At 38.0% G+C, this 26,934-nt stretch overlaps 1 protein-coding gene across 4 annotated transcripts in view; it reads left to right on the top strand.

Moving 5' to 3' along the window:
- Positions 1-26,934, top strand: part of NFKB1 (nuclear factor kappa B subunit 1) — a 131,066-nt gene that overhangs the window by 86,226 nt on the left and 17,906 nt on the right. For all 4 annotated transcript variants that reach the window (XM_023220099.3, XM_023220100.3, XM_023220101.2 and 1 more), the window contains 9 exons: positions 3,348-3,511; positions 5,355-5,513; positions 6,988-7,092; positions 9,271-9,362; positions 11,034-11,172; positions 19,867-20,010; positions 21,334-21,423; positions 22,582-22,776; positions 24,224-24,365. In XM_023220099.3, the coding sequence (XP_023075867.2) occupies positions 3,348-3,511; positions 5,355-5,513; positions 6,988-7,092; positions 9,271-9,362; positions 11,034-11,172; positions 19,867-20,010; positions 21,334-21,423; positions 22,582-22,776; positions 24,224-24,365 (1,230 nt within the window). The remainder of the gene's footprint in view (positions 1-3,347; positions 3,512-5,354; positions 5,514-6,987; positions 7,093-9,270; positions 9,363-11,033; positions 11,173-19,866; positions 20,011-21,333; positions 21,424-22,581; positions 22,777-24,223; positions 24,366-26,934) is intronic.

Here is a 26,934-nt window from a genome sequence, read left to right on the forward strand (position 1 = left end):
TGCTTTAAATGTGTCCGAGAGATTCTGGTATGTTATATCTTTGTTATCATTGGTTTCAAAGAACATCTTTATTTCTGCCTTCATTTCATTGTGTACCCAGCAGTCATTCAGGAGCAGGTTATTCAGTTACCATGTAGTTGAGTGGTTTTGATTGAGGTTCTTAGTCCTGAGTTCTACTTTGATTGCAGTGTAGTCTGAGAGACAGTTTGTTATAATTTCTGTTCTTTTACATTTGCTGAGGAGTGCTGTACTTTCTGCTATGTGGTCAATTTTGGAATAAGTGTGATGTGGTGCTGAGAAGAATGTATATTCTGTTGATTTGGGGTGGAGAGTGCTGTAGATGTCTATTAGGTCCACCTGGTGCAGAGTTGAGTTCAATTCCTGGATATCCTTGTTAAACTTTCTGTCTCATTGATCTAATATTGACAGTGGGTTGTTAAAGTCTCCCATTATTATTGTATGGGAGTCTAAGTCTCTTTGTAAGTCTCTAAGGACATGCTATTTTTCTGTTTCTTTCCATGCCTGGTAGTTTTTTATTGGATGACAGATATTTTGAATTTTGTTGCACTGAGTCCTGGATTCCTTTTTTTTTTTTTTTTTTTTTTTTTGGTATGCTTTTAAATGTTTGAGGATTGGGATGAAGTTATATTTGGGAACAGTCTGATTCTTTCTAAACTTACTTTTAAGCTTTGTCAGAGAGACCAGAGAAACCTTTACTCTAGGGTTTATTTGACATCATTACTAAGGCAGTACCTTTCTGAATTTTCAACCTGATGCTCCATGTATTACAAGATTTCTTGAACTATTCCAGCCCTATATGTGTTACAGTAATTTTTCTGCCTCCACCTCTATGGTGGTTCTTTTCCCAGCTTTGATGGACTTTCCCCACACACAGCACTCAGCTGAAGACTCCAGTGGTCTCTGAGTGTATCTCTGTTTGAAGTTTCTTCCTCTCTGGTGCTCTGCTAGTGAGTTTTAGCCTCCTTGGCTTCCTCCAGTGTTTAACTGTGTCTCCTCAACCTCGGAGACTGCCAGGCCCTATTGGGGTTCCTCCTTCCTGTGCTGCAGCCTGGGACTTTCTAGGCATTAAGCCAGAGTAATTACAGGATTCACCTTATTTATTTTCCTTTAAGATTACCGTCTGTGCTGCCTGTTTTCTAGTGTTTGAAAACTATTTCTTCAATGTATTTTAGATATTTAAGGTTCAATCAAGTCTGTTTTACTCTATCGTTACCTGAAGCAGAAGACTGACTTCTGTACTGTTTCATTTGTTAACCAGAGTAAATCCTTCATTATTCACATAATAAATTAATAAGGATGATGGTTTTCTCACAGGGACTAGATGAGGCAATATACATGAAAAGCATATTATTGACAGTAAAGGTTAAGGTGTTACACAGATGTTTATCATTGCTATTTCCGAGGAGATAACCCCGTTTTCCTGCAGTTAGGGAAGTTCTATATGGGAATAAGGCTGAAAGGCCAAAAGATGGAGGTACTGTTTGTGAAAAACTGCTTATACTTCTATGCATGTAAAGATGTCATGTTGCATATTTTTCTGTGCTGTATTAATTCATGCATTCATTTATCAACAGATTATACTTAAACACTCATATGTCAGGCATTGTTCTAGGGACTAGACATCTCTGCCTTCAAGGAGCTTATTTTCTAGTGGTATATTTTCTGTTCTGTGTCTTAGCTATCCACTTTTTTTCATCTGCCTGAACACATGACTTATTCTGTCTCTGGGCCTCATTTCATTCTACCTTATAACTCCTATTTTCTTCCCTAGTTTGTCTGACCTTCCTACCTTAGCTTGTTCATTCTTGCCTTCAATTCAGTTGTCATGAAATCTCTGTCTTTTCTCTACTAATTTTTTTTCTTTCTTTCTGAGTAAAAGCTAGAGGAAAAAATCCTCACGAAAGCTTACAAGGCTTTAAAGGATCTGGCCCCCTGCTTACCTCTCTGAATTCTTTACTTTCTTCTGACAGCTTGCTCATTTCACTCCAGCTACATTGACCTTGCCTTTGTTGTGTTTTGAAAACACCAGCCTGGTCTTACCACAGGAATTTTGCACTTACTGTTCCTTTTGCTGCCTTCATCATTCATATGTTCATGTCCTTCCCATCACTTCCTTCAAGTTTTTGCTCAGTTGTCATCTTTTCACACTGAGTGTCCTTCCTGACCTCTTCCTACTTTAAAATGTTATGCTTTTTTCTACTACCTCTCCTGTTCCTCATTCCTACTTTATTTTTCTGGATAACACTTATTGCCTTCTAAATTGTATCGTATAATTTACTTCTTTGTTTCTTCTCTGTTGTCATACTAGCATATAAATTCAGTGAAGGTAGAGATTCTTTTACTGTGGACAAAAGCATCTAGGACATTTCCTGGCACTGATAAGGATCTGCATAAATATTTGTTGAATGAATGAATCTCCTTGGTAAAGTCCTTTTTTGTTTGCCTGTTATATTGATTGAATAGACTTCTTTGTTTCATATGCTTTAATTTCAAAAGTGAATGGCTGGAACATTTTATATATTTTCTTATAAATCATTTTAATTGCTTTTAAGCTTGTCAACATATTTTGTTTTATAGATATGTAGCCTTCATGAAATATAAGATTCTCCATCCCTGTTTACATGTATATTTAGATGATAACTCTAATGGTAATAAATAATTCCAACCTTATAGATAACTCAGGAGAAGATAAGATTACAAGTAGACTTTAAATCCCATTCAGAAACCCAAGGATGATTCAAAAGGAAAATATTCATTCCAAATATAATACTCCTATTATTCTTAAGAAGTGTTAGTATTATATTTTTAATTTTTAATACAACTCCCATATAAAGTTGTATAGAAAATACTTTAAAATGAACCCAGTAAGACTTCCTCATTAAGACACATAGACACATATGCTCCCACTCCCTTAATCACAATTTGGAAGTCAAATAAGCTCTGAAAACCAAAACATTTTTCCAAGTTTATCGCAGACTCATTTGGTAGTAAAAACCAATCTGATCTGACGTGTAGCTGTTTATAGTCTTTATTTTTCCATTTGGTGAGTCCAATTATATATTTCACTGCAGAAATACTAACGTGTTTGACTACATTGTGTACCCCAGACCTGCTTAGAGTGTTATGTAATATGCAGTATATGCCATATATTGCCTAACATCAAAAATACACTGAATTCTGAAATGCATCTAGCCCCAAGAGATTTGTATAAAACATTTGAGGGCCTGTGTATTTTTTTAAAATTTACAAGTGAAGCCCAATTCTCTATACATTAAATGCCTAACTTTTGGTTGTTGTTGCTGCTGCTGTTACTGTTTTTTCTCCAGCTTCGCAAACCTGGGTATACTTCATGTGACAAAGAAAAAAGTATTTGAAACACTGGAAGCACGAATGACAGAGGCGTGTATAAGGGGCTATAATCCTGGACTCTTGGTGCACCCTGACCTTGCCTATTTGCAAGCAGAAGGTGGAGGGGACCGTCAGTTGGGAGGTAAGCATCATTCTCCTGGCCTTGCTCCTCCACAAGGGGTCCAGGCTTTGGTTTTCATCTGTATGAATTATATGTTCATCTGCATCCCTTCCAGTCTCTACCCCACACTGCTGTCACCTATTCCCTGCTCAGAAACTTTTGATGGCATCCTGCTACTTCTAGGATAAAACCTATGGCTCCATAGCCTGACATACAAAGCCCTCCTTCTCTGGCCCCAGCACCTTTCCAGCCTCATCTCCAGCCCACCTTGCATCCTCCTCTTGCCATCTCTGCTCTCTGAATAACTGAGGCATATTTATACCTTTGTATGTGTCTTCCTCTACCAAAAACACCCCACCATTTCCATTTCACCCTTTTGAAAACCAATGCAGAATTCAAGACTTTGTCCAAAGAACGCCTCCTCTGTTTTACCTTCCCCAACTCACATTATTATAAGACATTTTTCTTTTTTTGGGCTCTGCAGATAAGTTATAAACTGTTATCTTTATCGGAAAAATGGTATGATTTTCCATTTCTTGCCTTTTCTAAAATTTTTTTTTCAACCCCATTCCCTGTCCCACCACCTGCCCCATTTCTACTTTTGTGTTTCGTCCTTTACTCTGGCCCTCCAGTCATCATCTCATACTCACATGATTCAAAACTGATTATCAGTTTTCAACTAAATATACTCCATCTTCTAATAACCAGACTCAAAATCTTCCCATCCTCTCTGACTCCCCCTCCTCACCTGTGCTGCAAGGCTGTGGTCCAGCCATTCCGTGCTCTCTGGCATTCCACACTGCATTCCATTTTCATTGTTCCACTTATAGTAGTCTTCTCCCTGGTCTCTATCCCTCCCCACTTTTAATCGAGTTTACATCTTGTAGCCAGACAGATACTACTTAAGTTCTGTATCTTGTCGCTGCTCAGTGTCTCCCTGTTGCCTACAGAATCCAAATTCTGTAAGTTGGCTTTTTGGATCTCCCAAGAGCTGTCCCCAGGCTACATTTCCAACTCTGTTTCCCATTTTGCCCCTTCAGGTCAAACTGTACTACTTGGTAGGAGCACCATGATTTCTCACTTCCCTGTCTTTGTACATTCTTTCTATGTTTGCTCTCTCCTCTTCCTGGAATGCCTTTATCCACTCTCTTATATGAATATATCCAAATTCTGCCACCTTTTCAAGATTCAGAGCAAATGCCTCTTCTGCTCTAAAGCCCTCTGAACTCTGTCCTCCTTTGAAATTCCACATCACTTCATTTGTAGCTCTTTTGTAGTACTTGTCTCTTGAATCACTACCTTTTATGATATTATAGCTGAATTATGACTATATCCATCAGCATGAAAACTCCAGCAGGAGGGAAGAAACAAGATGTCACTGAGTCATTCAGTTCCTTCAGAAGTTGTTTTTGAGTACCTACTATGTGCCAGGCTCTCTGCTTGGCACTGTGGAATGAGCTCAATCCCTGTGCCCAAACAGCTTTTGGAATAATTTGCACACTTCTCAATACAGCTGGTGCCTAGTAGGGTTATTCAGTTCCATTCGATCACATCCTGTGTGCCTTTAACTCTTATTGTAGAGAGAAAAGGGAAAGGTGGAGGGAGGACAGGAGAGGAGGGAGGTGATCTGATACATGGAAGAGAGATTTTACTGTAATCCGGAGAAAATGCAGGTCTTTGATGCCTTTCATATTGGATGACATAAATGAGGCTGTTTTTAACATTTTATTAGCAATATGAAGAGTTTCAAAAGAGGAAAATGGGTTTTTATTGTAAGTTTACATTATTTGTGGTTTATAAAAGCATGGTCTTTTAAATGTTTACACTTCCCTGGGCATGAATGGACTGTGTTGTATGGCCCTAGATCGGGAAAAAGAGCTAATCCGCCAAGCAGCTCTGCAGCAAACCAAGGAGATGGACCTCAGCGTGGTACGGCTCATGTTTACAGCTTTTCTTCCGGATAGCACTGGCAGCTTCACAAGGCGCCTGGAACCCGTGGTATCAGATGCCATCTATGACAGTAGTGAGTACTTCACTTCCAACAGGGGGCACACCAAGAATAGACTTCCAGCCTTGCCCTGCCATTTACTTGCTAGCTGAGTCCTGGGGAAGGTAACTTAATCACTTTAAGCCTCAGCTTTATCATCTATAAAATGTGAATAGGAAAATCTAGCTTGAAAGGTTGATGTCCAGGTTAAATGACATATTTTAAGAGGGGCTCAATACATGTAATTCTTTTTCCTTTGATGTACATTTTTTAGTCTTTTGCATGAAATGGTACATCTCTTCTTATTTATGAATGTCTTACTTAAAGATACATGGTTGATGCTTTTAGAAGGGAGAATAATCCCAATTTTCTTTGGTGGGGGGGGGCTCTGGAAAGAAGTTAATAAAAGACAGCTATTATTCATACCCATTTTCTTGCCCATATGTTACTAGCTTTATCAAGAGAGAAACTTGAAGTTAAATGAATGAGTAGCATAGATAACATGTGACTTCCGAATCCTATTTCAAGCTGGGTTAGGCATCATGTCCTGTAGTCCTGCCTACTTGGGTGGCTGGGGTGGGAGGATATAGAGTTTCAGCCCAGCATGAGCAACATAATGAGACCCCATCTCACAAAAAGTATATATATATATATAAATTTATAGTTCCTAGAACTTTTGAGTTTTACAGTAATCTTCAGCATTTACCATGCAACTTTCTTGTTTGATTATGCATGGGATTGATAAGACAGGTGTTTCCAAAAAGCCTGCAAGCATAGTACTCAGACTCATTGAAAGTTTATAGAATTTGGCATGTGTGGAAAACTCCATGCTCCAAGTACAACAACTAACTGAATTCTCTAATTTAAACAAGTTTGAAGGAAAGTGAAAGGTTATAAAATGATACAGACTCATACCACAGAATCACCTTAAAATGCAGCTGTTGGAGGAAAAAAAAAAAAAAAAAAAAGGAAGCTTTTTGCTATTGCCACAAGAAAGTTTTGCCTCTTCACCACACAGAATCCTAATTTAGTTTGGGAAAAAGAAACATAACATCCCCATTTTCCTTACCTGTAAATAAAAAATAGTAAGTAGTTTAAGAAAACTGTACTTTTCCTAAAGATTTTAGGACTCTTGTAAATAGAATAATAGCAGAATCATGGAAACAAATTTGGAATTAAAGTCTTGACCTCATCGAAAGGCCGGAAATCAATTAGCTTCCCAATACATCAGAAAAGCTCTTTCTCTTTTTGTATCAGTCTCTCTGTGTTAGAGGGAGAAACAAATACCTATTGCTTTCTACCTCATTTGTTTTGGTGATCATAAATGACCCATGCCCAAGAAATGTTCCAAGAACTTCAGAAGCCATTCTTGTTTTATTTATTTTGTTAGTGAAAGCATATATTTAAGCTTTGTTTTGGTCATGTGTGCTAAGGGGAGGGTCCTACCTAAAGGACTGGCTTGTTGAGCTGAGGATTAACCATGTTGTTGTTGTTTTTCGTCTGTGAACAGAAGCCCCCAATGCATCCAACTTGAAAATTGTAAGAATGGACAGGACAGCTGGATGTGTGACTGGTGGGGAGGAAATTTATCTTCTCTGTGACAAAGTTCAGAAAGGTAAATACATTCTCTGATCTCTAATCTCTGATTTCAAGAGGTGAACTACAATTCTGAGTGTGTCTGTGAGTCACATTTCAGCAGTGGACAAGAAACGTCCCTCTGCTGCCATAGAAAAGTCTTAAAAAGCATTTATGTTTTACGTCTTCCAAATGTAAGTTGTCTGTGTTATTTTTCTTAAGTCAACTAATTCACTTTTAGATTTACCAAAGAAGTAAAGAGAAATAAGAAAATCGTGATAATAATCATCAGCGACTTTCAGTATCTTTATACTTTAAAATTAGTATCTGTACTTTGTTAAACAAAAATAAATAGTAGCCCATTCTTGACACACATATAAACACACGCAGAGAATAAATAATGTTTTTCATAGTATTAAATTGTTGATCTTATTTATTTTGCAATGTTTTTATATAACACTGAGAGAACTTCTCTGAACACTTCCACAGATGTGATGTTAACTAAGAAAAGGAAGGAGAACAGGGAATACAGGGAAATTTCTCAAAGCTCATTTCTCTCACAATTTTCCCTTTGAGGAAAGGTTCTTGGCATTTATCTTTCATTAGATACATTACAACATTGATAGATTAGTAAAAGCTGAGGAAAATGTGTTATTTTCTCGAACTTCATTATTTTTTTAAATAAAATGATAGTTGGAAAGTGTAGTATAATAAATATCTGTTTACTACGAGGTGAACATTTTCAAAGTAAGTAAATACCTAACTGAAAATATAAATAAGTAAAATAAATGAATAAAAGACATGTGGCTTTTTAAAAAATTCTCATGTGAGATTAAGTGCTCTGAGGTATATAGTCAGAAAACATGGGATCAGATTTTGAAGTAAACACATACATACCTTATCAAAAAAAATGTACAGGCCAGGCATGGTGGCTCACCATGTAATCCCAGCACTTTGGGAGGCCAAGGTGGGAGGATTGCTTGAACCCAGGAATTTGAGGCTGTAGTGAGCTATTGTCATGCTGCTGTACTCCCGCCTAGATGACAGAGCAAGACCCTGTCTCAAAAAACAGACGTTTACACTTTCTCTGCCTACACTAGTGTCAGCCTTCTTCTAATCCACTCTGTCCAAGTAATACTTATTTCCAGATTCCTGTATGTACATACTGTGAGTAAACACAATCTGAGTACCTTTATTTGTAAATGAGATTCTTAGTCATTTTCATTACATTGGAATGACTTAGTAAGAAATGTCTCGTACTTGGCTTAAAGAATCTCAATAAGTAGGTCCAGTGTAGTCCTGCCTGAAGGCAAAGGAGATAGTAAGATGTTTTATCCATTCCTAGTATTTCTAAAGTTCTACTTAAATAGAAATAAAAACTTTGTTTCACAAGTCAATAGTGTGGCCCTTTCTATGAAACGGAAAGTGAAGCCAGGAAGATGCCAACCTAAGTTATATTGTCACATTTCTGTAGAAGTAAATACAGTCCATGACTAGAGTGTGCAATTTAAGCATTGCATTTTAATTAGAAGGGACCTGATCATTATAGTATTTTGACCAGTTACTCAGTATGAACTAAGAGACTATTATAGTGAGACAGTTTAATAGTGTGTTAAGAGCCTGGACTCTGAAATTATACTGTCCATGTTCAAATCCTGGTTCCTCCATGTACTAGCTGTTCAACCTCAGACAAGTAGTTAACCTCTTTGGACCCCAGTTTCTCTTTTGCAAAGTGAAGATAATAATAGTACGTCTACACCACAAAGTTGTGGTGAGAATGAAATCAGTTAATATGTGTATATATGAAGCACTTAGAATAGCATCTGCCATATATTAATAGTAAAACTTATATAAGTAAATTGTATGTACATCTATATATTGAATTGCACTGCCTCTTGGGATTCTAATATTCTTCATGTTTCTCAGGGTTGGCTTAAGGATGGAGAAGCAGTAAGGTCAAAGATTAAAAGAAAATTCAGGTTAACTAGGTAAATCTAGTATTCTCTCATGGTGAATGAAACTTGGGGCACATTACTATGGTAAATAATTAAAAAAAAGTCAGTGATTTGTGAAGATTTTAAAAGACTTAACCTTTTGATCTTGTTTTTTAAAAGTAAATAGATAGTAAGTAGAATATTAAACCAGTTTTATTTTTCAGCATGTTTATAAATATTATTACACTACGTGAAATTACACACTTCAGTGTGATTGTTTGCAGATGACATCCAGATTCGATTTTATGAAGAGGAGGAAAATGGCGGAGTCTGGGAAGGATTTGGAGATTTTTCCCCCACAGATGTTCATAGACAAGTAAGTGATTTATTATTATTATTATTAATCCTTATTATTTTTAGAGATAGGATCTCACTCTGACACCCAGGCTGAAGTGCAGTGGTACAATCACAGCTCACTGTATCCCCCAACTCTTGGGCTCGGGGGATCCTCCTGTCTCAACCTACCAAATATCTGGGACTACAGGCATACTACCATGCCCAGCTAGTTTTTTCATTTTTATTTTTTTTGTAGAGGTGGTGTCTTGCCATTTTGCTCAGGCTAGTCTTGAACTGCTGGGCTTAAGCGATTATCCTACGTTGGCCTCCCAAAATGCTGGAATTATAGGCATGATTCATATTATTATCATCATTTTACACTTTCTGCCTTGTTGAAATTTAGTACTTAGCTTCCATCTATAAAAAGGAAAAATCGTAAATATATAACTTCCATAAAACAGTACTCTTTTGAAGACTCATGCAGGTCATCCAAAAAAGTTACCTACTGTGGAGTTATGGGCAAGGTTCTGTTAGATCGTTTGCTCTGAGATGTTGGCAAGATAATTTAACTTGGTGCCTAATCCCCTAACCCATAAGACAGTGCCCCACAGGTCCTGTAGTGAAAATATTTTTAGTGTTCTACCAAAGTAATTATAATGAGACCTGTTAAAAGGGTGTTCTAGGAGTCATCTTCTAATTGAAGCTGATGTCGTCCTGTTAAATGAAGATTTCCCAGTGGCAACTAAATGACTAAGAGATGACAATGCTGAGCCCCCACTTTAATGATTATTCTCCTATTTACAAGTAATTGAAAAGTATTATGTTAACAAAAAAATTGGAAACAATCCAAATATTCATCAATAAGTGACCAGTTAAGTTATGGTCTATCCTTTTGATGAAATATCATATAGTTATTCAAAATAATGAGTACTCTGTGAACTAATAAAGAAGGTTCTCAATTTTACAGTGTTAAAATATTTTAAAAGATGGGTGTAGAACAAAATGCATGTAGAAATGATTCTATGTTCATGCATAAAGAAATTCTGGAAGGATACCTAAGAAATTAATAACAGTATTTACCACTGGCTGGTACACTGTAGGAACTGCATGGATGGGGAACAAGAATGTCAAAGAGAATACCACTGTATGCTTTTTTATATTTTACAAAATCTTTAGCCCTGTGAATATATTACATAGTCAAAATTCAAACTGAAAAATGCTAAAATCCCTAACATACCACCAAGAACTAATGTGTTATGATGCCAATGTAAGCAATGTTTAGTTTCTTCTCTTCATCACTGGCCTGTAGCCATCTCTCTCTTTCCATACACAGTCTTTCTGATGTTGCTATAAATAATCTTGGAGGCTTTTAAGGCTGTTTGGAAGAGAAGAAAGTATATGCAGTGAATTTTATAAGCATGACATTTACAACTAGAAGACATTCGAAATATAAGACAAATGAAATAATAAAGATTTGTAGTACATTAGCACAGCATTGTATTTTGATTTTACAGTAGCAATTTCATAAAAATGTATCGGTATAGAATTCTTAGTTTGGAACTTTCTCCAGGACACTGTTTTTTAGTACACTGTGTCTAAACATTGGATATAAAGAAAAGCATAAGGAATGTGTTTAATGAGTAGCATTACTGCAAAAAAAAAAAAAAAAAATGTAGTCCTACACCAACATGTGGTTCTTTGTATCCTGCAGTTTGCCATCGTCTTCAAAACTCCAAAGTATAAAGATGTTAATATTACGAAACCAGCCTCTGTGTTCGTCCAGCTTCGGAGGAAATCTGACTTGGAAACCAGTGAACCAAAACCTTTCCTCTACTATCCTGAAATCAAAGGTAAGTCAGTTGTTTAAAATCTAATGCTCATTTGTTATTTTATTTTATTTTATTTTATTTATCTTTTTGAAACAGAGTCTGACTCTGTTGCCCAGGCTGGAGTGCAATGGTGCAATCATAGCTCACTGCAACTTTGAACTCCTGGCCTCAAGCAATCCTCCTGCCTCAGCATCTCAAGTAGCTGGGACTACAGGTGTGCACCACCATGCCAGGCTAATTTTTTTTTTTTTTTTTTTTTTTACTTTTAATAGAAACGAGGATTTCCTACGTTGTCCAGGCAGGCCTTAAACTCCTGGCCTTAAGCAGTCCTCTGGCCTTGGCCTCCCAAGGTGTGGGATAACAGACTTGAGCTTCCGTGTCTGGCCATTGTACTTGTTCTGAGAGGAGGACAAGCTAATTAGAAGAGATCAGTTAGTCATCTCCTTTGAACAGCTTCCTAGTAACAGGTCCCTGGGTCCACAGTGCTTATTTTTAGAACGGACAGTAGTATATTCTTCTGAGGTCATGGAATTAGTCCAACTTTTTAAAATAATGTTATTTCCACCAAGCTTATATGAGATTTAGATGTTGAGAATTTGTCTTTGAATTTGAGAATCTAACATTTCTTGACTGACTCAGAGTTCAAGCAGCTGAGATGAAAAACTCAGGCTTGCTCTTTAGGAGAATCAGCCAGTCAGTCAACCAGCCTCAGGCGGTGGAACAGAAAACTTGGCCAACGTGCACTGCAAAACTATGAAAATGAGTAAGGCGTCATTCTTTCTCTCACAAAAGATGCTTTAAGAAAGGGCACTCACAGTTTTCTTAAATAGTTATAATGTAAATTATGATTTTAATAAGTACAAAAAGTGAAGCATCCATAAAAATATATGAGAATGTTGAAGAGAGAGCCCTTGGTCCCTTTATTCTAAAGCAGCCTCCAAAAAGAAGGCTTCATCAAGGAGATAACATTTGGCCCTTAACATTTGGGGTGTGTTTCAGCAGTTGGGTGTTAAATGGAGAAGGAAAGTGTTCTCTAGGCTTAGGTTACTTGAGGAGCTTAAAGAGAGAGGTAAACACGGTTAGCGTTTATGCAGAGGGAAACAAGTGTTTAGTGCTGAGATGGACATGAAGGCCAATGTAGGTGAGGAAGGCCAGGGCCAGGCTAAAGAGGGCTGTGAGTGGCAGCTTAAGAATTTTGCATTAATTCTGGAGAGGGATAGCCAGGCCCGCCTAGGTTTGGAATGATGGCTCTGACTTCTTTATGTCACCACTAAGAGTACCATTTAGGAGGCAGATGATGAGTCAGAAGAGTAATGCAAGAATCCAAGTGAGAAACGGTGAAGTTGGTAAAGGTCCTAGTGCCAGGAATGAAAGGAGATGGTGGACTCAAGAGAGAGCACGGTGATACTGTCAAGAGGGCCTACAGGTTGGAGATGTAGGAGAGACAGGGAGTCATGGATGGGTCTAAGACTCCTTGACCAGGAAGTTTGTGATGTGGTTGACTTGATGAAAGGAACAAGGGAGCAAAAGTAGATTTGGGTGGGAAAAGAGGGAACTCAGAGTAAAACATGTTATATTTTAGGTCCCTGTGGGAAAGTCAAGTGTAAGTTCTTAGTAGGCAGATCAAAAGGCAGAACTGGAACTCAAGAGAGGACAGGGTGAGAAATTTAGCATCAGAATCATCTCAAAACGAGATACAACAGGCACCAAGTCACCATTCAAAGGTATTTCTTAACCTAGAGTCCACTGACCCCCAAAGAGTCTGTGAATAGAAATGTACTTTAATATCATCAGCTTCTTTTGAAATCCTATTTTGTATTTTACATACTGAAAACCATGATTCTGAGAAGAGATCCATAGAGTTCACCAGACTGCATAAGGGGCTGTGGCATAAACAAAATTAGAAACCCCTCAGTTGGAGGGAAGTGAGACTGGGAAGGGAGGTCAGTAAAATGATTGCCACGGGGCACCCAGATCCTTGCTGAGGTTGGAAACCGCAAAGGTGCAGCAGCAACAAGCCACATGGGTGGGTGTTGGCTCCTGTGAAAGCAAGATGTGATAGGTAATCTTTGAAGAGGGCTTTCCTTTCCTAGAATTCGTGCTGCCACAGGAGCGTTTAGAAAACGGTTCTACAAGTTCTTGTTTCTTTTCTGAGGTTGTGGCCTCTTCATTGTTTGGTCACATTTGTAGTGTATTCTATATCCTGGTGGTTTGAAAACATTGTCAGCACAATAACTTTCTTCACATGAGATTTCATACAAAATCCCAGTGTATGGACCTGGTAGGCTTTGGTTAAAATAGGGGTGAAGGGCCCTGCCAGCTTGGCCTTCCAAGAAGGCTGTCCCACCTCTCCTCACTTCCCTACCAAGAGCTTCTGGAGGTCTTTTGAATGCTTCTGCCTACACAAAATGATGTGAAAATCACTGCTTTAATTTAAACCCTTCTTTAAAAGTAGACACAGAAGAAAAATATGAATAATTTTTTTAGACTTTCTGAGGAAAAAAATAGATTTCTTCTCCAGAAATATGTCTTCAAATAATGTCAGATTTTGCTAGCACAAAGAATCATGAAGAAAGAAAACCCAGGTTACCTGTGTGTGTATGAACCTAGAAACATTTAAAGCTTAGGTTGGTATCTAGTCTGCCTGTCTCCCTTTCCCAGTGGTATCTATGCCTCGGAAAAGTATGTTATAGCAGGGGCATGTTGAGGTGATTAATGGTTTCTTATCATAGTAGGAACTATCTGATGCTGGGATTAGAGAATGGGGTCACCTGAAAGTTCTAAATTGCACCTGTATGCTTCATGCACATATCTTCCAGGCTGTCATTGATTTAAAGCTTCATACAATACAAAGTGTGAGAACTATCTGGAGAAATACTTACCCATTGAGTTCTGAAGGAAAGAATGGACAACATATATATATGAGGACAACAAATTACTTTATTCTGTAGAAAACTTCTGGATTGTAAAAACTCAAGATAATAGGACCAAGGAGAAATAATCTGGCCAGGCAATGTAACTGGTCAGAAAAGTAGTAGGCCATTTGGCATTGAAGTAGATAATTTGGATCCAAACTATACAACCCAGGGAAACATTGTATACATTTTTCAGAAGTCATTGAACACACTTTCCCTTACCCCCCGTCTCTGTAGTCATTCTCTATCTTATTGCCTAATTTTATATTCTTCATTATTTTTATCAATATGTAAACTTGTCTTATCTGTTTATTTATGGGTCTGTTGTCTTCCTACCACCCCAAGTACAAAGAATCTTCTTTAGGTCATAGGCCATCTAGAACAATATAGGTTGCATAGAAAATGCTCATTAAGTATCTGTGTACTGACTTATTGATTTACCAGCCAAGCTGCCGTCCTCATCTGTAAAGCTGGTAATATGTTGATTATCATCAGGTAAGATGTTAGACGTAAATATAAAACATTATACAGAACCAGCCCTGAGCTCTGCATCCTCTATGGTCATCGACGTTGTACTTCACAAAAACTTATTGGAGATGGTTGGGTCCAGGGGAGACAATTGAAATAATCAAGAGAAGGATGATTGGCAAGGAAGGAAGATAGTTGAGGAACTGCTATACAAAGCAAAAAAAAAAAAAAAAAAACCATAATGATTTTTCAATCTGGAAGATGGAAATTAGGGATAAACAGAATCATAATCTTTAAATTATGAAAGATATGGCCAAGATAAATGCAGGCACCTTTACTGGTAAACTAAAACTTGAAAAGTGAGAATGAGGTACTTTTAAGGCACATTCACAAGAATAGGTAGCAAACACTGGGAGGTTATCTATATTTGTGAATTAAACTATTATAGTCATCAACTATTATGTGAAGTCACTGATTATTAAAGTCATTGGTAATTGTTACACAAAGCTATTTTGGAGTGTTTTCAAAAGAATGACAGCCTGACATAATGAAAACATTACTGCACTTTGAGACTGATCTTGACTCTGTTCTGACCTCAGATAAGCCACCTAACCCTTCCTAGCTTCAGTTTCCTCTCCTGCAAAAGGAGAACTTGTAGTAAGTGGCCGCTTCGGTTCCTTCTAAAATAGGTTGATGTTTCATAGTACATCCCATGATGCCATTGTCAAAAACAGACTGCAAGGATAAATGATCCCCTGAACATGGAGTGCGAAAGTCCCCATATTCAATTCTGTGGAGATTCAGACAGCAGGTTCTTTTATAAAGCTTATGTGGAATGTTCTGTATCAGTTTCTTGTCATTGGAATCTTGCCTTTAAAATTCCCATTTTATAGTGAAATACAGCCAATAAATATCTGTCTGCTTTAAAAAGTAAAAGGAATACATAGAAAATACTAACTAGTCTCTTTGCTGGAATCCATGTCAATAGATAACATTTATTTCTGAAGATAAATAAGTTGCCTGCTTCCCTCTTGTGTTTCATATGTCTGCAGTGAACAGTCATGAGTATAGCTGTAAATTAGTTATAACTGATGGGGAAATTATAAATCTGAATCTAAAAATATTTGATAAGGAAGTCTTTAAAGTTTCTCCACTTCAAGGTCATCCCCCTTCTAGTAGAAGCATATTTTTCTCAAAATTTGGCAACCTTGGTTTGTTTTTTTTTTTTTCCTAGGAAGTCTGGACATGTTCAGCTTTTGAATAACTATTAAAGCGTACTTTGTTACCCTACTTTCCCGTGCTTCATCTTTCACCTGCAGTTAGATGATCATGAGATAATCAGTAAACAGCGACCTTCTTTCTAGCCCTAAGGTGACTGAAACAACCACAGAATTAGAAATAATCGAAGATCTTTCTGAACATAAGCATGACAGAACTGACACTGAAGAATCAGAAATAGAACAATTGTTAAGGATTCAGCTCCTGATCAAAAAAAGAATACCTCATTGACTTTATTTAATTTGAAAAAATGAAATAAAACCCCCTTAACTGTTCCAGCCCAAAAAAGAGAAGAAAGAAAAACAAAATATATGATAGAAAAAGAAGAGAAAGAAAGGGAAACAGAAAGAAGAAACGAGAACACAGTAACACCACATAGGCAGTGACGGAACTCAAAAGGGCATTGGGGCTGGTGAGAAGCACAGATAGTGAGAAACAGAAAGATGAAAACAAAACAAACAAAAAGAAAAAAAGGCAATCAAAAGTCTCAGAGGGCATCACTGTACTGTAGTCAAATAGCGGTCTTAGACTTTTAGCCCCCCGTATCTCATCAGTCACCAGAGGTTACAGACCCCTCGTTTACTGTGTTTCTGGCATCTACCCCATTTTTATTACCATGGTGACCACTAAGGTATGGGCCTCCATCACTTATGTCTGCACTGTCTCTGCCTCTCACTTTGACTCTTTAGTATGTCCCACACACAAGTAAAAGATGGACTTCCTAAAATACCATCCTATTTCCCTGTTCAAAAACATTCAGCGGCTTTCTTGCATATAAGTTCATTCTCCAGGTGCTCCACAGTGTTGTCCCATTTCTCAAGAATTCCTTATACAGTCATACCTTGTTTCATTGTACTTTGCAGATACTGTGATTTTTACAAATTGAAGGTTTGTGGCAATAGTGTCAAGAAAGTCTATTGGTGCCATTTTTCCCACAGCATGTACTCACTTTATGTCTCTATGTCACATTTTGGTAATTCTCTCAATATTTGAAACTTTTCCATGATTATTGTATCTGTTATGGTGGTCTGTGAACAGTGATCTTTGATGTTTTGGGGTACCACAGATAGTGTCCATATAAGATGGCAAACTTAATCGATAAATGTTGTGTGTGTTCTGACTGCTCTTCTTACTGGCCATTCCTCCATCTCTCTCCCTCTCCTCAGGCTTCCCTATTCCCTATCATACAACCATATGGAAATTAGGCCAATTAATAACCCTACAGTGGCCTCCAAGTGTTCAAGTGAAAGGAAAAGTCACACCTCTCACTTGAAATCAAAAGCCAAAAATCATTAAGCTCAGTGAGGAAGGCGTGTCAAAAGCTGAGATAAGCCCAAAGCTAGACCTCTTGTGCCAGTTAGCCAAGAATGCAAAAGAACATTTCTTGAAGGAAATTATAAGTGCTACTCTAGTTAACCCACAAATGATAAGAAAGCACAACCACCTTATTACTGATATGAAGGTTTTAGTAGTCTGAGTAGAAGATCAAACCAGCCACAACATTCCCTTTTACCAAAGCCTAATCCAGAGCAAGGCCTTAACTCTCTTCAATTCTATGATGGCTTAGAGAGGTGAGGAAGCTGCAGAAAAAAAGTTGAAAGCTAACAGAGGTTGTTGGTTCATGAGGTTTAAAAGGGAAGCCATCTCTGTAACATAAAAGTGCAAGGTGAAGCAACAAATGCTAACAGAGAAGCTGCAGCAAGTTATCCAGGAGATCTAGTTCAGAAAATTGATGAAGGTAGCCACACCGAACAGATTTTCAGTGTACAAGAAACAACATTCCATTGGAAGAAGATGCCATCTAGGACTTTCATAACTAGAGAGAAGATGTAAAAATGCCTGGCTTCAAAGCTTTTAAAAACAGGTTGACTCTCAGGAGGTTGAGGTGGGAGGATCACTTGAACACAAAAGATCGAGGCTGCAGTGAGCTATGATTGCACCACTGCACTCCAGCCTGGGCATTGTCTCAAAAAAAAAAAAAAGAAAAAGAAAAAAAAAAAAGCTGACTTTCTTGTTAAGAGTTAATGCAGCTGGTGACTTTAAATTGAAACCAGTGCTCATTTATCATTCTGAAAAATCCTAGAGCTCTTAAGAATTATGCTAAATCTACTCTGCCTTTGCTCTGTAAATGGAACAAGAAAACCTGGATGACAGCACATCTGTTTACAGCATGGTATACTGAATATGTTTAAACCCACTGTTGAGACCTACTGCTCTGAGAAAAAAAAAAAAAAAAGATTCCTTTCAAAATGGTAGTGCTCATTGTCAATGCACCCGGTCACCCAAGAGCTCTGAAGGGGATGTTTTCATGCCTACTAACAGCCATTCTGCAGCCCATGGATCAAAAAGTAATTTTGGCTTTCAGTCTTATTGTTTAAGAAATACATTCTGTAAGGCTGTACCTGCCATAGATAGTGATTACTCTGATGAATCTGGGCAAAGTAAATTGAAAACCCTGCAGAAAGGATTTACCATTCTAGATGCCATTAAGCACATTTGTGATTCATTGAAGGAGGTCAAAATATCTACATGAATAAGAATTTGGAATAAATTGATTCCAGCCCTCATGGGTGACACTGAAGGATTCAAGGCTTCAGTGGAGGAAGTAACAGCAGATGTGGTGGAAATAGCAAGAGAATGAGAATGAGAAGTGGAGCCTGAAGATGGGACTGAACTGCTGCTCATGATTTAACTTTCATGGATAGGAATTGTTTCTTATGGATGAGCAAAGAAAGTAGTTTCTTGAGATAGAATCTACTCCTGGAGAAGATGCTGTGAACATTGTTGAAATGACAATAATTTAGAATATTCCTTAAACTTAATAAAGCAGCAGCAGGGTTTGAGAGAATTGACCCTCGTGTGGAAGGAAGTTAAAACTGTGGATAAAATGCTGTCAAACAGCATTGTATACTATGGAGAAATCTTTGTGAAAGAAAGAGTCAATTGACAGACTTCAACAAATTTCATTGTTGTCTTATTTTTAAAAATTGCCACAACCACCCAGCCTTCAGTAGCCAACACCCTCATCAGTCAGCAGCCATCAACATCGAGGCAAGACCATCCACCAGTACAAAGATTACAACCTGCTGTAGGCTCAGGTGATTGTTAGCCTGTTTTAGCAATAAAGTGTTTTTAATTAAGATATGTGCATTGCTTCTTTTTAAGACATAATTCTGTTGCACACTTAATAGCCTATAGTAGTGTAAACATAATTTTTTTGTGTGCTGGGAAACCAAAAACATCATGTGACTTGGTTTATTGCAGTAATGTGGAATTGAACCTTTTAATATCTCAGAGGCATGCCTGTACTAAACTTTCACTTCAGCCAAACTTATCTACTCCTGTTCTCATAAGCGCCCCATGTACGTCTTTCCTTCATTATTGTTTTCCTCCATATCCCCTTCCCAGAACATCTTCCTTTTTCCTCTTCTTATATAAAATTGATTTTGAGAAGCCTTTTCTGAATTTCCCATCCTTCAGTGACCTCCTAAAAGGTTTTCCTGAAACTCCTAGAACACTGATCTGCACCATGAATTTAATGTATGTAGTGTTATAGTGCTGTCTCACTAAGTCTTTCCCCCACTATCTTAAAATTATGTTGGAGGGTTCTTGACAGCAAAGACATTATGTCATGCTTTTTTTTATTTCCAACATTTAGCTCATTGTAGATGTATAATAAATGTTAACTTATTAACGGGTTATTTTGTGTGACCAAGCAAAAGGATCAATAATTTTTTTATTCAGTATCTTCAGTATCTTTTTGATGGACAATCAAATATTTCACTAATTTTAACAACACTGGGGACTGAAGAAACTGTTGTAGAGTGGATTTGGGTGTGTACTGCTCTGTGGTCTCTCTGGAGCTAGCTTTTAGCATTCATACCCATTGGAATAAATATAATGCTTCTTGAAATTTAGCATCTCTTCCTCTTTGAGTGCTTTCTATTTCCCTTTAAGATGTTTAAAAATACTATTAGAATCAGTGGTCTTTCTGTGGCTAGTGGTGGGACCGAATCAATCTTTTCTCCTCTGGTTTCTCTTCCTTTAAATACAGATAAAGAAGAAGTACAGAGGAAACGGCAGAAACTCATGCCCAATTTTTCGGATAGTTTCGGCGGTGGGAGTGGCGCTGGAGCTGGAGGCGGAGGCATGTTTGGTAGTGGCGGTGGAGGAGGGGGCACTGGAAGTACAGGGCCAGGTACAAAAATACCTATTCTTTCTAAAACTTTTTCATATTGGAGAGGGTAGAATTTTCTTTTCTTTGGTTTCTGAGCATGTCTGTGAGTTGACTGGCTATGATATTATTGAGTATATTAATTAAAATTTCCTGACAAATGTCAATTTATTTTTCAAAGAAATCCATGTTCATTTTACAATATGTAGGTAATCTCAAAAGCCTTTAAGAAGAAAAAAGGTACCCCAAAGCCAGTTTTTAATGAGTGCCTCCCTAAACACTTTACTATATTTCTCTTTTATGGTTTTTGACATGGTTGTCTTGTTTTTGTTTGGAAACATTGAAAAAATTTTATATCATACGTACTACAATATAACTATATATTAAACATCTCTATATAATACATTGTGGAAAATTTGAAAATACATAAAATCTGCCATCAAAGGTTAACTACTACTATTTTTTATGTATATGTTGTAGTAGATACTTATGGATTTTCCCCTGAATACAACTGTGATCATCATCATGCATTTTATTTTAATCCATTTATTTGTAATACTATTTTACTATCTTTTGCACCATGACTGTATGTATAGAGTCATATGTGCAATGTTTACCTGAGATGTTAACATAAACATTTCCTCCAGTAATATGAACTTTACCTAAGCGTAAATTTTAAGCATCATTTTAATGACTCATTTCCTCAAGTGAACAAACCATAGAATAACTTACTTACATGTAGTTTCCTGTTTTCTATGTAAAATGCTATACTGAACTCCTATCCACATAACTTTTCATTTATTCCAGATTACTTTTGTAAATTAGAGTCTTTGTAAAGTTACTGTGTCAGAGGGCATGACATCTAATGCCAGCTGCTTCCCCAAAGAGTTGTACCAGCTTGTGCTTCCACCAAAATTGCCTAGGAGTGAACAGTGGTGGCCATTTTTCCATTGAGGAGTCAGTATGTTTTTCTGTGCTTTGTTTGATTTAGTTTTTTTCCTCAAGGGATTATTTTAATGTTTTCTACATAGGCAAGTCTGAGTTTGGTTGGTGACCCTCACTGTTAGCCTCTCCCCTTCACATAGGAGTGGAGGCTTTCTCCATCGCAACCACTCCCCAAATCTGGGGTGCTGTCAGAGTTGCCAAAATGTAAACTTTATCAAAGTGGAATTCTGATGGTCCCATGACCCCCACCATGTGTCTGAGTCTCAACAGAAGCACCATGTGTGGGCACAGTACTGTCCTTTCACACCAAAGGCTGTGCTCACCTGACAGACAGACACTAAGTTGTGCTGAGTCTTGTAAAATATCTTCATGATGTTTCATTTGTTTTACTTGCCATTTCAGGGTATAGCTTCCCGCACTATGGATTTCCTACTTACGGTGGGATTACCTTCCATCCTGGAACTACTAAATCTAATGCTGGGATGAAGCATGGTAAGTAATGCTTTATTCTTAATACCAAGAAAGGAAAAAAATAATTAACCCTAAAAAGGGTTTTTAAAATCTATCACAACAGTATTATCATCTTGAAAAATAATTGATTAATGCAAATAAACTGAGAAGATACTTTTTCCAAAAGATATTATTTCCTGTGGCTAGTATAAACTCTATTCCTTGTTTATATTTTATATATTTACTTTGTAAGTGGCATGAACAGAGGAAAGAAAAGAGCATTGAAAAGAGATATACAGAGACCTGACTATTCAAACATTTTAAACATCACCAAACTTACATATTCTGGCTCTCGTTTTCTCAAATAGTACACTTCCGAAATCATTTTGAGTTTTATAGGGTTTGTCTTTTCCCATCAAGTCATCACCTGAGAAGCTGCAGTTAAACCACGTGTTGATAGTTTACATTACAGGTCCATTCTAGTGTACCCATGGAAGAAGTAATACTATAAAGAAGTCTTCCCATTTATTGAATACCTATTTTTGTGCCAAGTGCTTGTACATGTTTTAACTGTTATCTTCATGACTGCACTATATGGAAAATAGTATCTCCATTTTGCACACAAAAGACACCAAAGTTCAGAAATGTTTATACTCACTGAAAGCACACAGAAGTTAGTGGCAGAACAAGAATTTGAAGCAGGTCTCCACCATAAAAGCTAGATGCTCTCATAGTATCTGTCAGATAACATAGTTGAACCTGAAAGAGGATGATCAGGAATGGTACACTGGATAGCTCCCATACTAAAGAATGTGAATTGACAACATGTCTTTATGACTTGCTTTGTTCATTAGCGTTAGGAAAAAACTGCTCTGCTTTCAAGAACTTTAAAAATTCAACTTTTCTGCAATTCACAGAAGAGCTTTATTTCATTTTTATCCTATACAAGTAAATAAGCAAAATGAGATCTAAGATTTTAGAAGTATACTAAAAATGATTTTTAGAATTGAGTTTAGAATATCTCCAAAACATGCTATTTATGATATGACCATTTTTAAAAGAATTTTAAATTATTTTTTTTCTTTTCCTTTTGCAGCAAACTTGCCTCTTACCTTTATCTGACCTGCATTGGAATAGTGAATTATCACTAAATTAATACATTTTACTGAGAAAAATCTGATGTTTTTGCATTTATCTTAGGAACCATGGACACTGAATCTAAAAAGGACTCTGAAGGTTGTGACAGAAGTGATGACAGAAACACTGTAAACCTCTTTGGGAAAGTCATTGAAACCACAGAGCACAATCAGGAGCCCAGCAAGGCCACTGATGGGAATGGTGAGGTCACTCTAACGTATGCAACAAGAGCAAAAGAAGAGAGTGCTAGGGTTCAGGGTAAGTGAGCACACAAATTGTGTTCTATTGGTTGGCTGGGGAGGGGTCAGTCCTAGGTGTAGAAAGGTATCTGCTAATCTTTTTTTTTTTTTGAGACGGAGTCTCGCTCTGTCGCCCAGGCTGGACTGCAGTGGCCGGATCTCAGCTCACTGCAAGCTCCGCCTCCCGGGTTCACGCCATTCTCCTGCCTCAGCCTCCCGGGTAGCTGGGACTACAGGCACCCGCCACCTCGCCCGGCTAGTTTTTTGTGTTTTTTAGTAGAGACGGAGTTTCACCGTGTTAGCCAGGATGGTCTCAATCTCCTGACCTCGTGATCCGCCCGTCTCGGCCTCCCAAAGTGAGGTATCTGCTAATCTAAAGATGACATATCAATATCTAGTTTAGTGTACTCTTCAAAGTTCTGTATGGCTTTGGAAGAGCATATGTCAGATCATTTTATTCACACTGGGATTTCCATTTTTGCTCTGTTATCTTTGAATGTAAAGTACAGAAATTTACATGTACATTCTCCAGTCATAATCATGCAGTTTTAGGGTATTGTGAGAGATAATCAACTTCTTTTCTGGCACAGATAAATAGAGAAGTATTTCTACAAGCTTAATAGTCACCCTCTCTAGATTCTGGCTTAACCATCATACTGAAATAGAACTTTGCCTTAAAATAGGAACTTTTCTTTTTATCTTGTTGCCCTCTTTGAATAAGTAGGATTAGGAGAAAATGTACTTTTGCGTTTACTCTGAACCAATACTTATTAGCATATGTGTCATGATTCTAGGTCATCCTAGATCGTACTAAGAAGACATCTGTAAAAGCAATTAGAGTTGGTGGCCACATGTGGTATCTATCACATATGCCTTTTTTTTTTTTACACCCCTTTAAAAATGTATAAGCCATGATTAGCTAGGGAACTATATGAAAAGCAGACCATAAACAGGTTTTGGCCCAAAGGTCACAATTGCCATTCCCTGACCTTAATGGAACAAACTTTACAAAAACATGAGTGTCTCATGGAAAGTCTCTGTTTATGGCAGAGACGTGTGTTTTTTCACACATTGCCTAACAAGCTAATTGTTAGAGATCCCAATGAAGGATTATTTCACCAAGATATTGGTGATTTAAAATCATGGTAAAATCTAACATTGTTTGGAGATTGTTTTCCTTAAAATAACAGATAATGGTTGTTCCCTTAAAATAACACATTTCTAAACTTTTTTCCTCTAACAAACCACACATAGATTCTTTAAGATCAATCTCTAACTATACTTGTCAATGACCCAATGTCCAATTCTGCTTTTTCACAATCCAAAAGCATTGAAAGAGCATTTTCAACTAAAATGATGTGTCAAGGTGTCAGAACACTGATGCTGGTCAGTTTGACCTTGAGCATGCCATACTCATAAAACAAAAGTAGGAACACTCAACTATGATTGTGGTCATTGCCTTACAGATAACCTCTTTCTAGAGAAGGCTATGCAGCTTGCAAAGAGGCATGCCAATGCCCTTTTCGACTACGCAGTGACAGGAGACGTGAAGATGCTGCTGGCCGTCCAGCGCCATCTCACTGCCGTGCAGGATGAGAATGGGGACAGGTAAGTCAGGATTTTTTGCATGATAGGTTGTTCTGGGTAGGGAAAAAGAAGAGCATCGTATAATACATACTGACTAGAGATAAAAATAATTGTTCAAATGTATTGAGTCCTCTAACTGGAACGATCAAGAAAACTAGTGTGAATAAGGTTAAGTAGCACAATTTGCTGCTCCATCCTGCTGCTGTCATCTGTTGGAATCTGTAGTAGCTGGAGGACTCATCTAAGACTGAATCTCTCTGGGCAAGCCAACTAAGATGTGTATAGGTAATGGTACTTTTTGAAAAGCCTCACTTTGTTTATTGAAATAATATTTGGAGAATTGTTAAGAGTCCTACCAAATCCCTGAAGCCTTGTTATCCCAGCTGCATATTTATAATGACAGTGTACTCAAGAAAAAGCCCAATAAAGGCAGCAACAACAACAGAAAGATTAAGAGGGATTGGTCATTCTTTCCCAGTTACTGGTTTCTTCTCTACTACCTCTTCTGATGGTCACCAGTCTGTGACTGGTTCAGACTTTTGTGACTGCTCCAGCCCATGCGTGGGAGTCGAACATTCCAAACACCATGCCTTCCATTCCTGCTATTACTGAGATTGTATTTGCAAAGCCACCTGGCTTCTTTCTAAAACAGTTCTCTTAGTCCTTTCATTGAGACTTTTAAAGTATCTCGAAAGCCTATAAAAATAACAAGAAACAGCAGCCTTCACATTCAAGTCAAGTGCCTTATCTAAAACCTTCCTAAAATAGCATCAACACAGAGAAATCCTTTTCTGTGGAAGAGCTCTTGAGTGCTGTGTTTTAGACCTCAGTTTAAAAATTAAACCAAGCACTTTAGGAAAGTAACAACCTCAGGGTTTCAAGCAGAGACACCTTTGTTCTCGTTCCTTGCAACGTAACCAAGGATGTGGTATAACCACTGGCCTTGTTATACAGTATGAGAGGCACCAGTACAACCTTCTTGGTGTAAGGCCATGAACAGCAGAATGCTTTTTCAGGGTTAAATAATCCAGTTAGCATTCAATAGCATACAACCACAAGAAAAAGCAGTTAACCGAGACAGGATAGCAGTGTTTCAAGTGGCATTTCCAGGGACCTGTTGAATTGATAAGTCTTAAGAAGATGAGCACGTGCAGGTTAGAAAGGAAGTGCTGATATCTGAAGGGGGGATTGTAGGAAGGGATACAAGGCGAGGCACGTGCAAGTTCCCTCCTAAGACCCAAGCACACTCACACAAGCCGGCTCTCAGAGAGGCCATAGAGGTGGGACTTGGAGAGACCAAAGGATCCTCAGAAGAGTGTAGGTAAAGGGCAGCTTTTGGCCATCACAGCCCAAGTCTCTTGTTTTAATTCAGTCCATCATATTTGGCTAATAGTCTGAGTCCTGTGGCCGTTAGTCATCATAGAAAATACAATAAAGAAAAATATATAAAACTTCTGCTATTGGGGAAATTCCCATAAGGGTGTGAGGATTTGAGGGGGAGGGGGAATGTACTTCTGCTATGAAATGCTGAGCTGCACATGGAAATTTTCGGGCAGTTTTAGAAGTATGACCTTTTTCTTGGTATATGTGCATCATGTCTATGTCAGAGTTTAGGCCCTTTTCAGAAGTCTTCTTCCAGTATCACATTTCAAGAAGCAATAGTGAAACCCTGAGATCATCCATTTTAAAATATTTCTCAAGTAGCAAAATCACAGTTTAGTTTTTTAGGCTCTTCTGTGCCAGTGTTAATCCCAAGTATGATATACTTGCTATTGCTAAGGAAGAGGCTTGAGTAAAGTGGCACCTGATAGCTTATTTTAGAGAAGATCCAGCCTGTACCTCATGTCCCAGATGTAGTTTTGTTGTGAGATGCTTTAGTGTGCTCTGCACCTCAATCTGTCCATGCTCTGGAGTGGTCATCTTCTTAGACATTCGTCTGCACATCTTTAGAGCAGTGCACATGTATCCCCTATGCAGGAGGATTGCTTAAGGGATTAAGAGATGGCTTTGGAGTAAGACAGACCTTGGCTTGAATCCCAGCTTCACCACTTATGGCCTTGACTGAGTTATATGAGGCCTACAAGTCTCAGTTTCATTAGCCAAAAAGCAAAGATAATATTACCTACCTCCTAGGATTATTGTTATAATAAAAAGACAACATATATTAAATGCTTAGCATAGTCTGGTAAATCAAAGCTCCCCAAAAATAGTAGCCACTGTTAAAATGATTGCTATTGTTATTGTTTTGAATTTTAATAGTATGTTTTTCAATAATTAAAAGAATTATGCTTCTTAGGCCGGGCGCGGTGGCTCAAGCCTGTAATCCCAGCACTTTGGGAGGCCGAGACGGGTGGATCACGAGGTCAGGAGATCGAGACCATCCTGGCTAACACGGTGAAACCCCGTCTCTACTAAAAAATACAAAAAACTAGCCGGGCATGGTGGCGGGCGCCTGTAGTCCCAGCTACTCGGGAGGCTGAGGCAGGAGAATGGCGTGAACCTGGGAGGCGGAGCTTGCAGTGAGCTGAGGTCCGGCCACTGCGCTCCAGCCCGGGCGACAGAGCGAGACTCCGTCTCAAAAAAAAAAAAA

Source organism: Piliocolobus tephrosceles, chromosome 3, assembly GCF_002776525.5.
Source record: "Piliocolobus tephrosceles isolate RC106 chromosome 3, ASM277652v3, whole genome shotgun sequence".
NCBI classification, from domain to species: Eukaryota; Metazoa; Chordata; class Mammalia; order Primates; family Cercopithecidae; genus Piliocolobus; species Piliocolobus tephrosceles.